General features: G+C 46.3%; 1 protein-coding gene across 1 annotated transcript in view; it reads left to right on the top strand.

The window, feature by feature from the left end:
• The window catches only part of sspo (SCO-spondin), a 75,701-nt gene that overhangs the window by 13,505 nt on the left and 40,781 nt on the right, over nucleotides 1-21,415 (top strand). Inside the window, 33 exon segments of the mRNA XM_070435689.1 lie at nucleotides 1,184-1,386; nucleotides 2,849-2,976; nucleotides 3,244-3,353; nucleotides 3,671-3,820; nucleotides 4,087-4,180; nucleotides 4,509-4,912; nucleotides 6,295-6,531; nucleotides 6,882-7,061; nucleotides 7,402-7,632; nucleotides 8,091-8,213; nucleotides 8,370-8,470; nucleotides 9,252-9,483; nucleotides 9,854-10,006; nucleotides 10,261-10,398; nucleotides 10,711-10,893; nucleotides 11,375-11,525; nucleotides 11,836-11,995; nucleotides 12,294-12,342; nucleotides 12,609-12,728; nucleotides 13,012-13,260; nucleotides 13,544-13,671; nucleotides 13,932-14,073; nucleotides 14,264-14,443; nucleotides 15,190-15,449; nucleotides 15,557-15,578; nucleotides 15,737-15,857; nucleotides 16,046-16,259; nucleotides 18,987-19,128; nucleotides 19,327-19,497; nucleotides 19,738-19,980; nucleotides 20,315-20,470; nucleotides 20,716-20,874; nucleotides 21,139-21,303. Coding sequence (XP_070291790.1) covers nucleotides 1,184-1,386; nucleotides 2,849-2,976; nucleotides 3,244-3,353; nucleotides 3,671-3,820; nucleotides 4,087-4,180; nucleotides 4,509-4,912; nucleotides 6,295-6,531; nucleotides 6,882-7,061; nucleotides 7,402-7,632; nucleotides 8,091-8,213; nucleotides 8,370-8,470; nucleotides 9,252-9,483; nucleotides 9,854-10,006; nucleotides 10,261-10,398; nucleotides 10,711-10,893; nucleotides 11,375-11,525; nucleotides 11,836-11,995; nucleotides 12,294-12,342; nucleotides 12,609-12,728; nucleotides 13,012-13,260; nucleotides 13,544-13,671; nucleotides 13,932-14,073; nucleotides 14,264-14,443; nucleotides 15,190-15,449; nucleotides 15,557-15,578; nucleotides 15,737-15,857; nucleotides 16,046-16,259; nucleotides 18,987-19,128; nucleotides 19,327-19,497; nucleotides 19,738-19,980; nucleotides 20,315-20,470; nucleotides 20,716-20,874; nucleotides 21,139-21,303 — 5,499 coding nt within the window.

The raw sequence follows: 21,415 nt of genomic DNA, 5'->3' as shown, positions 1-21,415 counted from the left end.
GAGGTGGGGGGCACAATGGCAAATAAGTCTGGGTAGCACCATTTGATTAAGCTCTTCAAGTAGTCGTTGCTCGGGGTTTTAGAAGTCTGTTTAGAAGCTTAGAGCTTCTGGACCTAGATTTGCGCTCCGGTACGCTGCATGCGTGCAAGAGAGAACGTGCTATGAACTAGGGTGGCTGTAGTCTTTGTACAATTTTTAGGGCTTCCTGCTGACACGCCTGTTTATAGAGGTCCTGGATGCAGGATTGGCCAGCAGATTGTACTGGCGTACGCACTACCCTCTGTGGTGTGCCTTGCGGTCGGGGATGCTGAGTCAGTTGCATGACCAGGCAGTGATGCAACAGTTCAGATCTTCTCAAATGGTGCCAGCTGTATAACTTCTTTGGGGACTGAGAACCATGACAAATCTTTTCAGTCTCTGTGAGGGAAATAAGCTTTGTACGTGCCCTCATTTACAACTGCGACCTGGCCAATGATAAAGCAAGAAGTGCGACACAAACAACACAGAGTTAACATGGAATAATACAGCGTACAGTTCAATAACACAATAAAAAAAAAGAAGCCTATATACCAGTGTGTGCAATATGCATGAGGACGGTAAGGAATAAATCTCCTCTATTTGCATTGCCCCCCCCCCTGCTACTCTCTGTTTATTATCTATGCATAGTCATATTAACTCTACCTACATGTACATATTATCACAATTACTTCGACTAACCAGTGCCCACGTACATTGACCCTGTATAGCCTCGCTACAGTTATTTTACCTATCTATTTACTTATCTACTTATCTACTTATATGTACTTGTCTGCTTATCTATCTTATCTTATGTTTCTTAAAACTGGGGTGTTGGTATAGGTCTTGTAAGTAAGCATTTCACTGTTAGGTCTACACCTGTTGTATTCGGCGCATGTGACAAATACAATTTGATTTGATTGACTGTGACCATTGCCTGTGATCATTGACTGTGACCATTGACGGTGATCATTGAAGGTGACCATTGATGGTGACCATTGATGGTGACCATTGACTGTGACCATTGACGGTGACCATTGACTGTGACCATTGACTATGACCATTGACGGTGACCATTGACGGTGACCATTGACGGTGACCATTGACTGTGATTATTGACAAAGCAAACATAGTCTGAAGTCCTGACCATTCTTCTCCACTCCTCTAGGCATGCGTGTATACGTGCGTCTCGCTGCTCACCTGAGAGGGCGAGTGGGGGGTCTGTGTGGGAACTTTGACGGGGACACAGAGAATGACTTCACCACGCGTCAGGGTAGTGTGGAGTCTACAGCCGAGCTGTTTGGCAACTCCTGGAAGGTCAGCCCCTCCTGCCCGGATGTTCAAGACCAGGACCTTCGAGACCCATGCACTGTGAGTGGCACACACACACGCACGCACACACACACACACCTTAACTTCTCTGGGATATGTGGGACGCTAACGTCCCACTTGGCCAAAAGCCGGTAAAAATGCAGAGCGCCAAATTCAAATAAATTACTATAAAAATCTAACTTTCATGAAATCACACATGAAAGACACCAAATTAAAGCTACACTTGTTGTGAATCCAGCCAACATGTCTGATTTCCAAAAGGATTTACGGCGAAAGCACACCTTGCGATTATGTTAGGTCAGTACATAGCCACAGAAAAACACAGCCATTTCTCCAGCCAAAGAGAGGAGTAACAAAAAGCAGAAATAGAGATAAAATGAATCATGATCTTCATCAGATGACACTCATAGGACTTCATGTTACACAATACATGTATGTTTTGTTCGGTAAAGTTCACATTTATATCTAAAAATCTGAGTTTAGGCGGGACGCTACTGTCTCACTTGGCCAAAAGCCAGAGAAAATGCAGAGCGCCATATTCAAATAAATTACTATAAAAATAAAAATTTCATTAAATCACACATAAAAGATACACTGGTTGTGAATCCAGCCAACATGTCAGAATTCAAATAGGCTTTTCGGCGAAAGCAAACAATGCTATTATCTGAGTTAGCACCATAGTAAACAAAGAGAGAGAAGCATATTTCAACCCTGCAGGCGCGACACAAAATGCAGAAATAAAAATATAATTCATGCCTTACCTTTGACGAGCTTCTGTTGTTGGCACTCCAATATGTCCCATAAACATCACAAATGGTCCTTTTGTTCGATTAATTCTGTCGATATATTTCCAAAATGTCCATTTATTTGGCGCGTTTGATCCAGAAAAACACCGGTTCCAACTTGTGAAACGTGACTACAAAATATCTCAAAAGTTACCTGTAAACTTTGCCAAAACATTTCAAACTACTTTTGTAATACAACTTTAGGTATTTTTTAACGTAAATAATCGATAAAATTGAAGACGGGATGATCTGTGTTCAATACAGGATTAAAACAAACTGTGGCATGCTTTCTGGTCATGCGCCTCTTCGAGTGACCCTCGTTCAAGATGGCCGTACTTCTTCATTACACAAAGGAAAAACCCTCAACCAATATCTAAAGACTCTTGACATCCAGTGGAAGTGGTAGGAACTGCAAGAAGGTCAATTAGAAATCTTTATTCCCAATGAAAATCCATTGAAAAGAGAGTGACCTCAAAAAAAAAAATCAGAATTGTTTGTCCTCGGGGTTTCGCCTGCTAAATAGGTTCTGTTATACTCACAGACATGATTCAAACAGTTTTAGAAACTTCAGAACGTTGTCTATCCAAACCAGATAATATGCATATCTCATCTTCTGGGGATGAGTAGCTGGCAGTTGAATTTGGGTATGCTTTTCATCCAAACGTGAAAATGCTGCCCCCTATCCTAGAGAAGTTAACCTTTGTCCCCTGTTCCAGATCAACCCTCACAGGGTGACGTGGGGGAGGAAGAGGTGTGCTGTCATCACCCAGGACCTGTTTTCTCTGTGCCACCCTGAGGTGCCCTACCAGCAGTACTATGACTGGTGTGTCTTTGATGCTTGTGGGTGAGTGGCTAACCTTTAAATCACAAACTGGGGAGGTGCTATTAAGGATTGCATAGCTTCCACAAATCTAACAATGCATCAGTCCAAAAGGGTCACACGTCCTAAAACAAAATTGATAGCAGAACAGGTTAAATAGAGGTAAGAGAGGTTATTACATATTTAGGTCAAGTTTATAACACCAGTATCCTATTCCAATACAGGTGTTTAATCTGCTAATGACTCTTTATGAAGCACAATGTGTTAATCCCTGTTCTCTGTGTGTGTTAGATGTGACTCTGGGGGGGACTGTGAGTGTCTGTGTACAGCCATCGCTGCCTATGCTGAGGAGTGTAACCGGCGTGGTGTCTACATCCCCTGGCGGTCCCAGGAACTCTGCCGTGTGTACAGCTTCTCTTCTTGACGCGCACGCACACACGCACGCACGCACGCACGCACGCACGCAACACACAACAAAACACACCACACAGCCACAACACACACCACACCACACACCCACACACAAGACACACACACACACACACACACACACACACACACACGGATTGGACATTGACACAGATTGAGCAACATTCATTTGAATTGGATAGACCTTGGATAGACCTTTTTACACATGTTTACACCCTGCGTGACAAAATGCAAATGAACTCTTTCCATTCCTCCCGCCCTCTCTCCACCCTCCTCCTCCTCTGTGTAGCCCTGCAGTGTGAGAATGGTCTGGTTTATGAGGCCTGTGGGCCGGCTTGTTCTCCCACCTGTCCCAGTGAAGCCCAGAGCCCTGACTCCCAGTGTGGAGCCTTCTCCTGTGTGGAGGGCTGCTTCTGCCCCGCGGGCACTCTCCGCCACAGTAAGACAACAAGGGCTACATCTCAATCCAGTTTAGAGTTCTTTCCCGTCTGTCATCATTCACGCCGGTCCTGGAGAGCGCCTGGTGATGTGCAGGCTTTTATTCTACCCCAGCATTAAGACACCTGGTTCAACTTATCATGGACTTCCATTCGGGGTGTTGATTAGATGCGATGTGTTAGTGCTTAGCTGGAACAATACCCTGCACGCCCCAGAAACTCTCCCTGTTTTATCATATCCTTGCCCTGACTCCGTCTCCCCCTACAGGTGAAGGCTGCGTGGCGCCCTCGCTCTGTCCGTGTGAGTGGGCAGCCTCTGTTTTCCCACCCGGGGCAAGCATCACCCAGCACTGCCAGAACTGGTCAGTCTGTCCCCTCACCTATCGGCTCAACTCATAAACCATCACCCGTGTCGTGTGAGGCCAATTTGACATGTGGGCTTTTCATTTGGGGTGTTAAAACTGATACTTACTAACACATGGCTCTCAGTTCAGCTAGACTGATTTTGTCATTTTACACACCTGAGAGGAACATTTTATTAGTTTTGTGGTATATGTTTTGTGGTAGGTTCTGTGGCTGGGTGAATGAATAGAAAGGATACTAACTTCGATAGTAAGTCCTGTTAGGATTTGCCTTGTGTGTTTATGTTTTTATGGGTTTGATGTATTCTGTATATCTGCGGTCTTCCAGCTCATGTACTGAGGGCTTATGGCAATGTGAGGGCTCCCCGTGCCCACCTCCCTCCTCCTGTCAGGAGTCAGAGTTCCTGTGCACGGGGGGACGCTGCGTCCCCTCCCTATGGGTGTGTGACAACGAGGACGACTGCGGTGACGGCTCTGACGAGCTGTGCCCGTCCACCTGTGCCCCGGGGCAATACCGCTGTGCCAGCGGGCCCTGTGTGGACCTGGCGCTGCGCTGTGACGGGCACCCGGACTGTGCCGACCAATCAGACGAGGAGTTCTGTGGGCCTGCCACCCCTATGCCCCTGTGCCCGCCGGGGGAGTTCCAGTGTGCCAGCGGGCGCTGCCTGCCCGCCAGCCGCGTGTGTGACGGACGCCTGGACTGTGGGTTCGCTGACGGGTCTGATGAGCAAGGTGGGTGTGATTGGAAATGTATGTCTGTCTAGTGTCCATAAGTGTGTTTTTGTACTCGATGTGTGTAGGTGTCTATTATTGTCTAATTTCATATTAGTATTAACAAGCATAGGTGTGTACAGTGCATTCGGAGTATTGAGACCCCTTGACCTTTTCGACATTTTGTTACGTTACAGCCTTATTCTAAAATGGATTAAATTGTTTTTTTTCATCATCAATCTTCACACAATACACCATAATGACAAAGAAAAAACTGTTTTAAATCATTATTTTTTAAATGGGGAAATAAGTATTCAGACCCTTTACTCAGTACTTTGTTGAAGCACCTTCGGTAGCGATTACAGCCTCGAGTCTTCTTAGGTATGATGCTACAAGCTTGACACACTTGTATTTGGGGGAGTTTCTCCCATTCTTCTCTGCAGATCCTCATGTTCTGTCAGGTTGGATAGGGAGCGTCGCTGCACAGCTATTTTCAGGCCACTCAAGGACATTCAGAGACTTGTCCCGAAGCCCCTCCTGCATCTTGGCTGTGTGCTCAGGGTCGTTGGAAGGTGAACTTTCACCCCAGTCTGAGGTCTTGAGTGCTCTGGAGCAGGTTTTCACTTTGCTCCGTTCATCTTTCCCTCGATCCTGACTAGTCTCCCAGTTCCTGCCGCTGAAAAACATTCCCACAGCATGATGCTGCCACCCCCATGCTTCACCGTAGGGATGGTGCCAGGTTTCCTCTAGATGTGACGCTTGGCATTCAGGCCGAAGAGTTCAACCTAGGTTTCATCAGACCAGAGAATCTTGGTTCACGGCCGGTTGTGATACAGCCCGGGATCGAACCCTGGTCTGTAGTGATGCCTCTAGCACTGCGATGCAGTGTCTTAGACCGCTGATCCCGTATTATGGGGTATTGTGTGTAGATAGATTATTATTGTAATTGTATTTTTTTGTACTTTTTACCCCTTTTTCTCCCCAATTCCGTGATATCCAATTGGTGGTTACAGTCTTGTCTCATCGCTGCCAAACCCTCCCCTAATCCGGACTATGCTGGGCCAATTGTGCGCTGTCCAATGATGGGTCTCCCGGTTGCGGCCAGTTGCGACACAGCCTAGGATCAAACCTGGGTCTGTAGTGGCGCCTCAAGCACTACGATGCAGTGCCGTAGACCTGCGCACTCGGGAGGCACTCGGGAGGCAGAGGAGATTTTAGAATAAGGCTGTAACGTAACAAAATGTGGAAAAAGGGAATGGGTCTGAATACTTTCCGAATGCACTGTATGTTCGTGTCTATAACCATTTCTATTCATGTATACGTTCCTTCGATTTTGTACTTTACATGTATGAGTCTATTATTGTCTTTCCCCCTCAAGTTCAAGTGTTTTTGTGTGTGGTCAGAGTGCGGGGTGGTGTGTGGCCAGGGGGAGTTCCTGTGTTCAGGGGGCCTCTGTGTGCTCTACCTCCACCGCTGCGATGGCCATGATGACTGTGGGGATCTGAGTGATGAGAGGGGGTGTGTGTGCGCCCCGGGAGAGTTCCAGTGCCCTGGGGACCAGTGTGTCCCCGCAGACAGGGTGTGTGACGGCCACAAAGACTGTCCCTCTGGCACCGATGAAGCCGTCTGTTCAACCAAAGGTACGTGAATCTTTACAATCAGTCCTCACTATCACTTGAAAACAATAGACATATTGACATGACACATTTGACTGCAATGTGTAATTCATTAAAAACAGGTTGATATTGACTGATACATTACGAATGACACATTCCTAGATATTACACATTTTCAAACAACATTGAGAGCTCTGAGGCCTCTGGAAACACCATCTGACAGGCGTGCGGGTCTGTGTGAGTGCATGCATGTACCTGTGTGTATGCAATAACATTACAATAACTGGTGGGTGCTTATATTTTTCCTATTTCATGTGTTTTTTGCATGTCCAAACTCCCCCTGCGTGGTGGCTAAACCTTTGTTTCTGTGACAGTGACCTGTGCCCCTGGTCAGTTCCTGTGTGCTGATGGCACCTGTGTGACACCCACCAAGCTATGTGACGGGGTGACAGACTGCCAGGGCGGAGAGGACGAGGACCAGAACAACTGTCAACCAGTCACCATGGCCCCAGTTACCATAGCAACACCCATCAACCCGACTTCACCCACTTCTGGTAAGAGCAACAATACTGTTGAGAATGTCAAGAGGGAAGGCTGGCACTCTGCCCAAGAGTTACTCAACAGTGTTTGCCACACAACTCCAACTCCAACCACCACCTCAACTCCTACCACAAGGCACTGCTGAAAGTATTGGATAGGTATCTGCAGTATGGACTTATTTCTCATCTGGATTGCTGGGTGAAATATACTTCATATTGATTCACACAACCATATTGCATCATACAAATATACTTCATACAACCATCTTAACCTCTCAGATCTATAAGACCTTCCTAGCTAGGTGCCTTGTGGGTAAGGGCCAAACTGACCCCCCCCCCCTCTCTCTTACCCCAGCCTGCCAGGCTTATGAGTTTGCCTGTGCCAATGGGCAGTGTGTGCCCCGGGCGTGGCACTGTGACGGGGAGACGGACTGTTTGGACGGGAGTGACGAGCAGGGCTGTCCCCGGGCGTGTGGCCACGGCCAAGTGCCATGTCGCAGTGGTGACCAGTGTGTGGACTACCAGCAGCTATGTGATGGGATACCTCACTGTAGGGACGCCTCCGACGAGAGCGTGGACGACTGCGGTTAGTAATGCACCTGATGGAAAATACATGAAACATACAGAACCAGACAAGGGTTTTTCTTAATTTTTTTGACTATTTTCTACATGGTAGAATAATAGTGAAGACATCAAAACTATGAAATAACACATATGGAACCATGTAGTGACCAAAAAAGTGTTAAACAAATCAAAATATATTTTAAACTTGAGATTCTTCAAAGTAGTCACCCTTTGCCTTGATGACAGCTTTGCACACTCTTAGCATAAATTAATGAGTTGGTGTGTCAACTTTTGAAACGTACTGTATATCGTGCTGACACCTACTGGATAGGAACCATACTGTATAATACATGCATATTAACACTAATATATGCAACATATATTTACAGCAAATATACACACACCAACACGAGTACATGCATCCCATAAATGAATTTGAACAGATGTTTATAAAAAAGGGCACCGTCTGTTTTTATTTAGGCTCTACAAGGATCCCACCTTGCCCTGGGAGCTTTCCATGTGACAACCGCACGTGTGTGAACGCGACTCAAGTGTGCAACGGTGTGGCCGACTGTCCACACGGAGAGGATGAGCTGGTGTGTGGTGAGTTGTGAGAGGAAAAGACAATCTAACGCGATGCATCACTTAGAGACAGGGAGCTCTGCAAACCTCGTTTCAGATGGTCAATTTCAATGACTTTTCAATGTCGTTTTGATTGAATTGAGTCCATAGTCTGTGGTTGTATTGTCCTGTAACTAGATAAGACCAGCCCACCCCCTGCTCTCCCTGGCGATAAGAACAACAGTCACATCTGTCCTGAGTTCACCTGCCTGGACGGATCGTGTGTCTCCTTCAAAGCAGTAAGATTCCCCTAACCAAACATTTTACTTCAGTGCTTTCTGACATTGAACAAAACAAACGCTTCAGGCCAAAAATACGCAGCCCAGTATAATATCTTACCATGTCATTCATTTGTATATACCTGGGTCGTGTTCATTAGGACATTCAACAGTAAAAACATTTTACAACAGAAAACATTTCAGTTTCAGTCCTTTTTCTTCTGTTTGGTGCCTGATGAATATAACCCTTGTATTTTTTTACAAATAAATTGCTGCCCTGAATGTTAAAGGCCCAATTCAGTCATTTTTACATCAAATACTTTCTGGGTAACCTTACTCTAAAAGATTTCCATTAAAATGAGAAATCTATTAGAAATCTTTTAGCAAAGAAATATTTCTCAAACACAAATTTTCGAAAACTGTCTGGAGGTTGTCTGAGTTGGGAGGGGAAAACTGAAAACTAGCTGTGATTGGCAGAGTGGTTTGGAACTCTCTTTGTTTATTGGTCTATTAACCAATTTACCGCATGGTGATGTCACCATGGAAAGCTGAAACTCACGCCCATGCAACCCTGCTGATTAGAAGGTCATGTGTAGATTGTATTTTCAATCATCTACTATCAGGAAATAACACTGATACATATATATTTTTTTAGCTTTTACAGTGTTAGATTCATCAGCTGTATGATATAAACTGTGTTATATGATATAAAACACAGGAAAACAGCATTTTGACTGCACTGGGCTTTTAAGTGGAGTGATCTAGGTGTTGTTCTAGTTTTGGTTCTTTGTGTTTGTTCTAGGTGTGTAATGGCATGGCAGACTGTGCTGACTCCCTGCTGGGGCCCTTAGGGGGGCCCTCTGATGAGCAGGGCTGTAGAAGCTGGGCCCCTTGGGGCCCCTGGAGTCCCTGTAGCCTCTCCTGTGGGACAGGCTCCATGAGTAGGCAGAGACTCTGCCCCCTGGGGGACGCCCTGGGTCAGTGCAGAGGGGACGACACCCAGAGACAGCAGTGTTTCAGCACGTCATGTCCTGGTGAGAGATGGGAGAGATGAGCCATATGGTGGTTGTTGTTAACCTTCATGATATTAATCAGCGGCAGTAGTATCTTCATCATCATCACTTTTGTCTTCACAATCAGCATCAACATCATCGCAATCATCATTACATTTTACATTGACATTTTAGTCATTTTTTGCAGACGCTCTTATCCAGAGCGACTTACAGTAGTGAGTAGCATCTTCATCATCTTCATCATCATCATCATTGTCATTTGAATCTTCATCATTAGATGTGTTATCTTTGTCGACATCATAATCATCATCATCATCACTTGTTATTTCCCTTGTTATTGTTATCACAATGTGAACACTCTTTGCGTGACATACTTGCCTCTTGTCAACAGTGGATGGGCACTGGTTGCCGTGGGTGACGTGGTCTAACTGCTCTAAGGATTGTGGGGGTGTGGAGGTAAGGCAGAGGGGTTGCATCCCACCCCAGAATGGGGGCAGAGATTGCACACAGCTCCCTGGAGAGTCTAACCTGGCCACAGAAATCAGTAAGTCCACTAAGACTGAAATATATTTGACAAGATATGGAAGGGCTAATGATGAAGTGCCATGAACTTACAATTCTCTTTCTCTCACTCACTCTCTCACTCACTCTCTCACTCACTCTCTCACTCACTCTCTCACTCACTCTCTCGCACTCTCTATCACTCTCTCTCACACTCACTCTCTCTCACTCTCACTCTCGCTCTCTCTCTCTCTCTCTCTCTCTCTCTCACTATCTCCCCCCCCCCCCCCCCTCCAGAGCCTTGCCCTCAAGATGGCTGTGCCAACATCACATGTCCTAGTGGCCTGGTGAGACTCAGCTGTGCCCCCTGCCCAGTGTCCTGTGCCCACATCAGCAGTGGCTCTGTCTGTGACCCGACTGCACCATGTTTCTCAGGTCAGAGAACAGGAGAGGAGGATGTGCTCTGTAGTCATATTTTCTTGATCAAATATCACATTTATTGGCTGCAGATCCCAAGAGAACAGAACGCTTACCAACATGGAGAATAGTTTGCTGACCTACAGTGTGTATAAAGCACTGCGTTTAGCCACACACTTGGTCATGCTGGACTTGTTCATGCCGGGGAGTTCCATGCCGGGGAGTTCCCTAGCCTTCACTATTCTTCACTTTACTCTCTCCCCCTCTCCCTCCTCCTCATCTCCCCCTCTCTCTTCTGCTCCTGCCTCTCTCCCTCCCTCTCTCCTGCAGGTTGCTGGTGTCCAGAGGGTCGGGTGATGAACCATGCCCAGCAGTGTGTGTTGCCGGAGGAGTGTGTGTGTGAGGTGGCCGGGGTGCGGTACTGGCCTGGACAGCATGTCAAGAAGGACTGTGAGATCTGTACGTGTGAGAGAGGCAGACCTCAACACTGCCAGCCGAACCCAGAATGTACAGGTTAGTCTACACAACACTACACAGTACACCCTCCTGTTAGGTTGTGTTCAGTTGGAAGAAATGGGACAATAAAAACATTTGATTATGGAAAGTAGTGTACTTACATGGAGAGATGGTACTACTTCCTATTTTAAAAGCACTTTTAGTCCCTACATCTTTTCTCATTTCCTGTCTCTTTAACAAGACCCAGGCTTCACCTCTGTTCAAGCTCAAGTTGACATGTTTTACTGTCCATTCAATATTCTGTAAAGGCTTATGAAAGCAATGCAGAGTGTACTTGGACAAGATGTGTTGTTTGTAATACACTGCTGCATCGCTGACTGTCTGTGTGGGCGGCAGATAGCCTAGCGGTTGTGTTGGGCCGAAACCCTCATTGCTCTGGATAAGAGAGTCTGCTAAATTATTACAATGTAACGTAGTCTGTGTGTGTGTGTGTGTGTGTGTGTGTGTGTGTGTGTGTGTGTGCGTGTTTGTGTGTTAGTCCACTGTGGTTGGTCGACGTGGTCAGCTTGGGGGGAGTGTTTGGGACCGTGTGGGGTCCAGAGTGTCCAGTGGTCCTTCCGCAGTCCCAACAACCCCAGTAACCATGGCAATGGGAGAAAGTGCAGAGGAATCTACAGGAAAGCTCGCCGGTAAAAGACACAGTACACATTCAATCACATTCATCATGTTTATGCATGATGATAAATACATCTAAATACACTACATTACGTATGAATGTTTGTTTAACACATTGCCTTTCATGTCAACTTACAGCCACTTCAATAACACTGCAAGTAAAAGTGATACTTAGAAATTGTTAAAGAGTGGAATTCCTTTACACCCATAAATGTATGGGACATCCTGTACTCTGGAGTCTGGCAGAGGGATGGTAAAATGACCTTGTGTATGTGTTTGTGTATGTGTGTGCTCGCGCGTCTGCGTGTGTGTGTCTGTCCCCAGCTGTCAGACAGAGCCTTGTGAGGAGTGTGAGTTCCATGGCCAGTCCCATGCAGTTGGGGACCGATGGAAGGCGGGCCAGTGCCAGCTGTGCCACTGTCTGCCCAACCTCACAGTGCAGTGTGCCCCCTACTGCCAACATGCTGCCACTGGCTGCCCCCAGGTCAGAAACACTGAGGTTTACAGTAACTCTGCATGTGTGTGTGTGTGTGTTTGCATGTGCATCTGTGTGCGCGTGCGTGTGTGTTTGGTGTGCCCATGCCAGAATACATCATGTTAAAAATTTGTTTTTCTACCACTGTGTGACTAGAGGGTTCTTATCTAAAGTAAATGTTCTAGCATATGTGTTCCCTCAACCGCCTCGAAAAAAGTCTCTATAGTTCTGTTGACACACGACTCACTAGTTTCCTTTCATGGCCCTGTGTCATAGCAACAATCAAATAATGTATTTTGTCTTGCAGGGTCAGAGTCTGATTCCAGGGGAAGGTGACAAGTGTTGTTATTGTGAAGGTAACTAGTATCTAGTACATTACTAACCATATGTTCCCCTTTTGTCAATGATTCCAATGCTCGATATCAAGCTGGGAAAAAATCTATATTTGACTAAAATGTTAGCTGATATGATAGCTTTTGAAATCTGTATTTGAAATGGAAACCTGAGGTAGGGGTTATATCTGGCTAACCAAACACAGTTAACCTAGACAGAGGATATTAGGTGGTGACAGAATGTCAGTGGGAATGGGATTTTTCAGTGCTGAATTTCTCCCTATTGTCAGGTGACAATGGCACCATTTCAGTGGCAACAACACCTGCTACTGTGTCAGTGAGTGTCCAACCCTCCACCCCAACAGATGGCAGTATACCCCTGGTCCCCACGTACCCCCTTCCACCTGGAGGTCAGTATCGTTGATCTATTTAACCATTTATTTGAATAGGGACTGATACAATGAAAACACTCATTGATTTAACAATAATCAGATGCATTGTCCCACATTTTACCTTGCGCTTTTTGTTATTGCATCTGCTTTATGAATAATTTATGAATAATCTGATGTAAAGACCACTGATGAATATTGTTGGAGATCTACCAAAATGTAACGCAAGATTTAATCTGTTGATCGGTGGTATTTGTAGTTTATCAAATATATTTGTAAGTATGCTGTGTTTGTGCTTGTATAGAGGAGTGCTGGTCACCCCTGGGGGTCCAATCTCTCCCTGACTCCAGCTTCAGTGCCTCCTCACACCAGTGGGGTCACCCTCCACGGGCAGGGCGTCTGTACGCACGGGACCCCCATAAGGACCTGCAGGGCTGGAGCCCTGACACAGAGCAGTACAGGAACCTTCCTACAGGGGCCCCCGAGGGCCACAGCGGAGCTGTGCAGGCCCCATATCTCCAGCTGGACCTGCTAAGACCCCACAACATCACTGGTAATGAACCACTTAAACCAAATCAAACCAAAACAAATCAAATCAGGGGGTCATATTGCTTCCAGCCAAAGTATATGGGGGATAGTATGCGTGGCTGTGTACATGCACATGTTAGTATTATATGGGTGCTAGTTAATTCATGATATAAAAACGCTATCAATGTTTTCTCTTCTAACATCTCACTCTTTTTGCTTATTTTCTCCTTCTCTACACCCTCACTATTTCTCTCTATCTCTCCCTCTCTATCTCTCCCTCTCTATCTCTCCCTCGCTGTGTCCACCAGGTGTGCTGACTCAAGGGGGAGGTGTGTTTGACACCTACGTGTCCAGTTTCTACCTGCAGTTCAGTAACGATGGCAGACAGTGGTACACCTACCAACAGCTGATTGCTGATGCCCGCCCCAGAGCCAAGGTGCCCACTACCCATCAACCCTAGCACCAACTACTTTCCAAAATCTATTCTAGCATGCCCACTTCATTTTAGGAAGTATGCTAGTGTACATATTGGAACAGAGCAAAACTCTAATTTGCTGTTGAATTTCACTGCAATCCATTTTCTTTCCCATCATCCAATTTAAGTCGTTATTGTAAAAGAGAATGTGTTTTCAATTACTTTCCTGGTTAAATAAAGGTACACAAAAAATCCAATCAACTTCAATGTTGATGCCCCAGGTGTTCTTGGGTAACCGTGACGACCGGAGTGTGTCCTACACCAGGCTGGACAGGATGGTGTCGGCTCAGTTTGTGCGTGTGTTGCCTCACGACTTCCAGAACGGCATCTACCTCCGCTTGGAACTCATGGGCTGTGAAAATGGTGTGTGTTGGACAAAGTATTTACAGTTGCATTGGTTTGAAAAGTTGCTACATTTTCAATATTTGATAAACAAATTAAAATCTACCATACAGCAGCAAAACAATAAGAATAAATGCTATAGAGTCAATGTAAGTACAAATGGTTTAAAAGCAATAACAGTCCCCGATAACACTCCTCCTCCTCTCCCTAGGTTCCCGCAAGCTATCCACCCCCTCTCCTCTCTCTCCTCTCTCCCCGGTTACCCCGGCCCGGCCCTGCAGAGATAGAGAGTTCCAGTGTGGTAACGGGCGCTGTGTCCCCACGGGGCCCAAGGGGGTTGTATGTGATGGGGTCAATGACTGTGGGGACGGATCTGACGAGCTGCGCTGTGGTCAGTTCCCATATTTCATTGATTCATAGTAGTGATACGGCGATAGTAGGTATATGGTGATAGTAGTGATATGGTGATAGTAGTGATATGGTGATAGTAGTGACATAGTGATAGTAGTGATATGGTGATAGTAGTGATATGGTTGATTTTAGTGATATGGTGATTCAGTAGTGACATAGTGAGTAGTAGTGACATTAGGTGATAGTTAGTGATATGGTCGATAGTAAGTGATATATGGTGACAGTAGTGACATGGTCATTAGTAGTTGATATGGTGATAAGTAGTGATTATGGTGATAGTAGTATATGTGATAGTAGTGAAATGGTGGTAGTAGTGATATGGCGATGTAGTTGATATAGGTGATAGTAGTGATATGGTGATAGTAGTGAAATGGGTGATAGTTTAGCTGACTATGGCGATAGTAGTGACATGGTGATAGTAGTGACATAGTGAAGTAGTGACATGTGATAGATTAGTGACATGGTCATAGTAGTGATATGGTGATAGTAGTGATTGGTATAGTAGTGATATTGTGATAGTAGTGACATGGTGATAGTAGTGACATGGTGATAGTAGTGATATGGGGATAGTAGTGATATGGTGATAGTAGTGATATGGTGATAGTAGTGACATGCATTAATCATAGTTGTCAGATAGTTAGACAGACATTGTACATGAAGAAAGGCACAGTATGCTGAGAAGCATAACCAAATCCATTGGTTTCATGCATTGAACTTTTTTTACAGGTACTCAGCCCTCCCCTACACCTACAAGCCCACGGGGCTGTCCCAGAGGTCAGTACTCCTGTCCGCCACCTGGGGGCTGTATTGATGCAGCCCTGCGCTGTGACGGAATCCCCCACTGTCCCAATGGAGAGGACGAGATAGGATGCTACCCTCACGATAAAACCACCCAGGCAGAGAGGCCTAACAGTCCCACACCAGTTCCCCTAAGGACCCCTAGTATGGCCGCTGTCACTCTGCATAAGACTACCCCTACACCAACAGTAGGTCAAGGCACTCCTGATAACTCCTGTGTATTCATGTTTTCTGAGGTTGTGTGTCTTCTGTTTTTCATGTTACAATAACCTTTTGTTTTTTCTGAACCCCACAGGCAGGTGGCCCTGGGTATAGAGGTCAGTTGGACATGGATGCATGAAGTTGTTCAGAATAGTGCCATTATTGAATTTAGTTGATATTAAATTGTTATTTAAAGTAATCAATTTTTGACTAGAAATGAAAATGATAGATTGTGGCTTGAGGTACTGAAGTATGTGAATTGGGATGCATGCAGGCATCTGTTCCTCTGCACTGGGATTGGAGGACGGGAAGATTCGCTATGGTCAGCTGACTTCGTCCACCCACCGCGAGAACAACCCTGCGGATGCCGGGCGCCTCAACATTGTGCCTAACGTGTGAGCTCTCAAAACCGATAATGTATCAATAATGACATACTTTCTTGTTCTTCAAATATTTAGTTTTCGACAAATATTCTCATTATCACGTCTTATGTTGGTCTCATCATCTCATAGTCTGATCATGGAGGTTATTGACTTCTTAATTACATATTGACCTATTTTCTCATTCATTTGTCTCATGTCAGTCTGATCATGGAGCCTGGATGGAGCCCCCTGCCAGGCGACCTTCAGCCCTACCTCCAGGTGGACCTCCTAGAGCCTACCTGGGTGTCTGGCGTGGTGACCCAGGGCAGTGAGAGGATGTGGGGCTACCTTTCCAAGTACCGTCTGGCCTTCGCCCTGGTCCAGAGCCACTTCACTGATTACACCGAGACTGGAGAGAGGGGCAGTCCTGCCAAGGTAGTAACTATTATGACCCTAATACACTTTATTTGTAAAGTACTTTTTACATCTCAGGTAGGTACAAACCTCTGGAATGACAGAGCAGTACAATTATGTTTTTCTTCTTCAAAATCAATGTTTATTGAGCTTCAGTAAGATGGGTAAAACAGCAAATGGTATAAAATCTGTGCTTCTGTATTGTAACCTATGTGATCTTGTTATGATGAGAAATTTATATATTTACAATAGGTCAAATTTATGATCATAATCCTTCTACAAATTATACGTATGATATTAGCTCCAACTGTACTGCAGTATCAGTTTACTGTTCCACTGTTACAGACAGAGGTGGTATCAGCTCTGACTATGCTTTTCCACTACTACAGAGAAGATGTCACGGCACACAGGACAGGAGAGCTCCTCCTCTGGGAGAGACGATCTAGAAGCCATTTTGTCTCCTCTGTAATAGCCCTTGACCAGATATATTTACTTCACTTAGAATGAAGAAAGAAGTCAACAGCCACACGTAGTCCATCAAGTGGACTGGAGTGTGGAGACAGAAAGATAGAGAAACAAAGACGTGTGTGTGTGTGTGTGTGTGTGTGTGTGTGTGTGTGTGTGTGGTTGTGTTGTTGTGTGTGTGTGTGTGTGTGTGGTGTGGTGTGTGTGTGTGTGTGTTTTGCTGTTGTGTGTGTGATGTGTGTGTGTGGTGTGTGTGTGTGTGTAGTTGGTGTGTCTGTGATGTGTGTGTCAGTGTGTGTGTGTGTGTGTGCGTTGTGTGTGTGGACGTGTTTTAACTATCTTTGTGGGCCAGAGTCCCCACAAGCAATAAAATACAAACAAAATTATGACCAACATGGGGAACATTTTGTTAGTCCCGCACGGTAGGTCAATGCTATTTCTAAGGGGTTTAAGGTAAGGTTAGATTAGGGTTACGGTTAGGTCGAAGTTACGGTTACGGTTACGTACGTTACGTGTAATTATACGGTTAGGGTAAGGGTAGGTACGTTAGGAGGGTAAGGTACGGAGGTAGGTAATGTACGGTTAGGTAAGGGTAAGGGTAAGAGTAAGAGGTTAGGGTCAAGGGTAAGAGTACGGGTTTAGGGTAACGGGTATAGTACGGGTTGGGTAAGGGTAGAGAGGGTAGGGTACGGGTAGAGTACGGGTTAGGGTAAGGGTAATAGTTAGCGGTTTAGGGGTAAGGGTATAGGTACGGGTTAGGGTAAGGGTAAGAGTACGGGTAGGGTAGGGTAAGAGTACGGTTAGGGTAAGGGTAAGAGTACGGGTAGGGTAAGGTTAAGAGTACGGGGTTAGGGTAAGGGTAAGAGTAGGGTAGGGTAAGGGTAAGTACGGGTTAGGGTAGAGGTACGGGTTAGGGTAGGGTAAGAGTCGGGTTTAGGGTGGGTAAGAGTGACGGGTTAGGTAGGGTAAGTCGGGTTAGGGTAAGGGTAAGAGTAGGGTTAGGTAAGGGTAGAGTACGGGTTAGGGTAAGGGTAAGAGTACGGGTTAGGGTAAGGGAGAGAGTACGGGTGTAAGGGTAAGAGTAAGTACGGGTTAGGGTAAGGGTAGAGTACGGTTGGGTAAGGGTAAGAGTACGGGTTAGGGTAAGGGTAAGAGTAGGGTTAGGGTAAGGGTAAGAGTACGGGTTAGGGTAAGGGTAAGAGTACGGGTTAGGGTAAGGGGTAAGAGTACGGGTTAGGGTAGGGGTAAGAGTAGGGTTTAGGGTAAGGGAAGAGTACGGGTTAGGGTAAGGGTAAGGGTACGGGGTTAAGGGTTAAAGGGTAAGAGTACGGGTTAGGGTAAGGGTAAAGTACGGGTTTAGGGTAAGGGTAAGATACGGGTTAGGGTAAGGGTAAGAGTACGGGGTTAGGGTAAGGGTAAGAGTACGGGTTAGGGTGTAAGGTTGTAAGAGTACGGTTTAGGGTAAGGGTGAGTACGGGTTAGGGTAAGGGAAGCAGTACGGGTTAGGGTAAGGGAAGAGTACGGGTTAGGGTAAGGGTAAGAGTACGGGTTAGGGTAAAAGGGTTAATAGTAGGGTTAGGGTAGGGTGTAAGAGTAACGGGTTAGGGTAGGGTAAGAGTAGGGTTAGGGTAAAGGGTATATGTACGGGTTGGGTAAGGGTAATAGTACGGGTTAGGGTAAGGGTAAGAGTACGGGTTAGGGTACTGGGTAAGGGTTAGAGTACGGGTTTAGGGTAAGGGTAGAGGTACGGGTTAGGGTAGGGTAAGAGTACGGGTTAGGGTAGGGTAAAGTACGGGTTAGGGTAAGGGTAAAGTCGGGTTAGCGGTAAGGGTAAGAAGTACGGGTTAGGGTAAGGGAAGAGTAGGTTAGGGTAAGGGTAATAGTACGGGTTAGGGTAAGGGTAAGAGTACGGGTTAGGGTAAGGGTAAGAGTACGGGTTAGGGTAAGGGTAAGAGTACGGGTTAGGGTAAGGGTAAGAGTACGGGTTAGGGTTAGGGTTAGGTTTAGAGGTTTGGGAAAATAAGAATTTGAATGGGACTGAATTGTGTGTCCCCACAAGGTTAGCTGTACAAGACTGTGTGTGCGTGTGTTTGATGACAATAACACGTTTTTATTTATTTGCCTTTATTTAACCAGTTATGTCATTGAGAACACATTCTCTTTTACAATAATGACCTGAAAGTCAGGAGAGAAATCCAAGGTGAAGCTTGTATAATTTACTTTAACCAACTGGTTTAAAAGCACAACCTTTTGTCCAACCTCTTCTCCTTGTCTGTATACAAGGTGTTTGAGGTGCGGATGGTGGGCAGGACCCCGGTGACGCGTTGGCTTGGGAGGCTGGTCCGAGCTCGCTACCTCCGCATCCTCCCAGTAGAGTTCCGACACACCTTCTATCTCCGTGCAGAGATCCTAGGCTGCAAAGGGGGTAAGAGCACTGATATCCGTCGGCAGAAAAGTGGAACAAGTATTTTGAGTGCTTTAAAACTTGTTCTCCCGTTTGTGCCTGTTGAGCTCAAACTAGATGCTCTATCCATGATAGAGTACATCGCACTTATCACACATGCATATTATTTTCTCCATCGCCATCTGTCAGTCTAACGTAAGAATTCACCCTATATGACAGAGGAGTTGGTGACCCCTAGCAGCGCCACGACTCCCCGTGGTGTTGATGTGGTGACAGTGAAGCGCTGCTACCTGGGCCAGTTTGCCTGCCACAGTGGGGAGTGTGTTCCTGTGTCTGTACTGTGTGACGGCCGACTGGACTGCGAAGACCACTCTGACGAGATCAACTGTGGTGAGTAGGGGGTCACCCATGTGTTTCGAATACGGAACCATGCAATATACACGTTTTGATGAGAGGATGACATTCTATTTTCCAATGTAAACAGAGCATTAAACATTGCAACACTGGCACTCATATCTGTACTATTGCAATCTTTCAAGAACTGATTACATCACCACTTCAATTTCTCAAGTATATCTGGAACTGATATGAAGTCAAATGCACGAATGAACCACTCTCTCTACACTTCAGGCACAGTGCCCACCAGGGGTCAACCCGGGGTACACACCAAGGAGCCCCAGGATGGCCGCCCTGGAATTGCCACCACGGGTACCCCGGGTCTCAGTCCTGACAGCTCTGGGGGAACAGGGAAACCAGGGGTTCATGGATTCACCACCCCCAGGCCAGGGCAGTGGACATCCAGATCCACAGGGCACCCAGGGGTTGGGCCCAGCACCCTCCACCCCGGAATACCTGGACTGCAGTCTACAACAGGTGAGATTCTTAAAGAAAACTGTTACGAGTGGCCTGTCTTTTATCTTGTTTTCGAAGAGTGTGTGGTGTGCGTGCGTGCGTGCGTGCGTGCGTGCGTGCGTGCGTGGGTGCGTGCGTGCGTGCGTGCACACTATATGTAATGTGGTCCTTGATATGATCCCTGACATGGCTGATCTGCTATTTGAACCAGTGTTCTCAGTTGACCCATAAAAGCCCAGGTATTTATGAGGCCGGAGCACAGCTTCTTCAGTCCTGAGGAAGGAGACGTCACTGTACGACGCTAACTAGCCATCTCGCTTCATGTTAAAGTGCTTGTTGGTTTGTTTATCCCCAGCTCTCTGGGTTACCACGACCGCCCATGACGGGGGCCTACCCAGAGTCCTGTGCGTGGAGGGCCAGTTCTCCTGCAGGCTGTTTGGCTGTGTGGATGCCGCGGTGGTGTGTGATGGTCACCAGGACTGTCTGGATGGCTCTGACGAAGACCACTGTGGTACAGTACATGTCACCAGAGTCTGATTCAATTTCTCCCCCTTCTCCTCTCTTCCTCCTCCTCCTCATCACCATCATCATCTTCTTCTTCTTCATCATCATCATATTTGACTGACAGATTACATGAGTTGACTTGAAAATGTCACAGTTTCAACTATTACCATTACCTTGCCTATAGTGACAGACATGCTGTAGGAGGGTGTTGTATCACCTATTGCTTGCTGTAATATTCCTGCTCTTCCTCAGGTACTACACCAAGGCCAACAGTAATGACACGGCGCCCCCTAGTGCCCAGCCCATGCTCCCCCAAGCAGTTCTCCTGTGGCAGCGGGGAGTGTGTGCACCTTGACAAGAGGTGTGACCTGCACAGGGACTGTGCTGATAGATCAGACGAGCGAGACTGTGGTACGGCAAGCCGGGAGGGTCAAAACTGGGGGGCTGATTTACATTTCAGTATGATTTACAGTAGATTGCATTGCATACACTACAATGTAAAGTACATGGAGTCCTTACAAAAAAACTGGTGCATTGCATCCATATAGAGCAAAGTAATGTTATCTGTCCTTGTCTGTGACAATGTCATTGTCCAGGATCATTGTCCAGTAATGGTCATTAATGAACCATTAAACATGATTATTGATGGTGTCTATCTGTCTGTCTGTTCCATAGTGAACTGTATCATGTCAGCGTGGACGGGCTGGAGCCAGTGCAGTGTGACATGTGGCCTGGGTTCCCTGTTCCGCCAGAGGGAGGTGCTGAGAGAGGCGCTGGCCGGGGGAACGTGTGGGGGCGCCCAGTTTGACAGCCGAGCCTGCTTCCCTAAGGCGTGTCTCGGTGAGGGGACTCCCCGAGATCTGACCCTCTTTAAACTGTTTTCGTCTGTGCCTTCTTCTCTTTTAACTGTTTTCGTCTGTGCCTTGCTCTCTTTTGACTGTTTTCGTCTGTG

Source organism: Salvelinus sp. IW2-2015, linkage group LG27, assembly GCF_002910315.2.
Source record: "Salvelinus sp. IW2-2015 linkage group LG27, ASM291031v2, whole genome shotgun sequence".
In the NCBI taxonomy this organism is placed as follows: domain Eukaryota; kingdom Metazoa; phylum Chordata; class Actinopteri; order Salmoniformes; family Salmonidae; genus Salvelinus; species Salvelinus sp. IW2-2015.
This window is presented reverse-complemented; position numbering and strand designations above follow the sequence as displayed.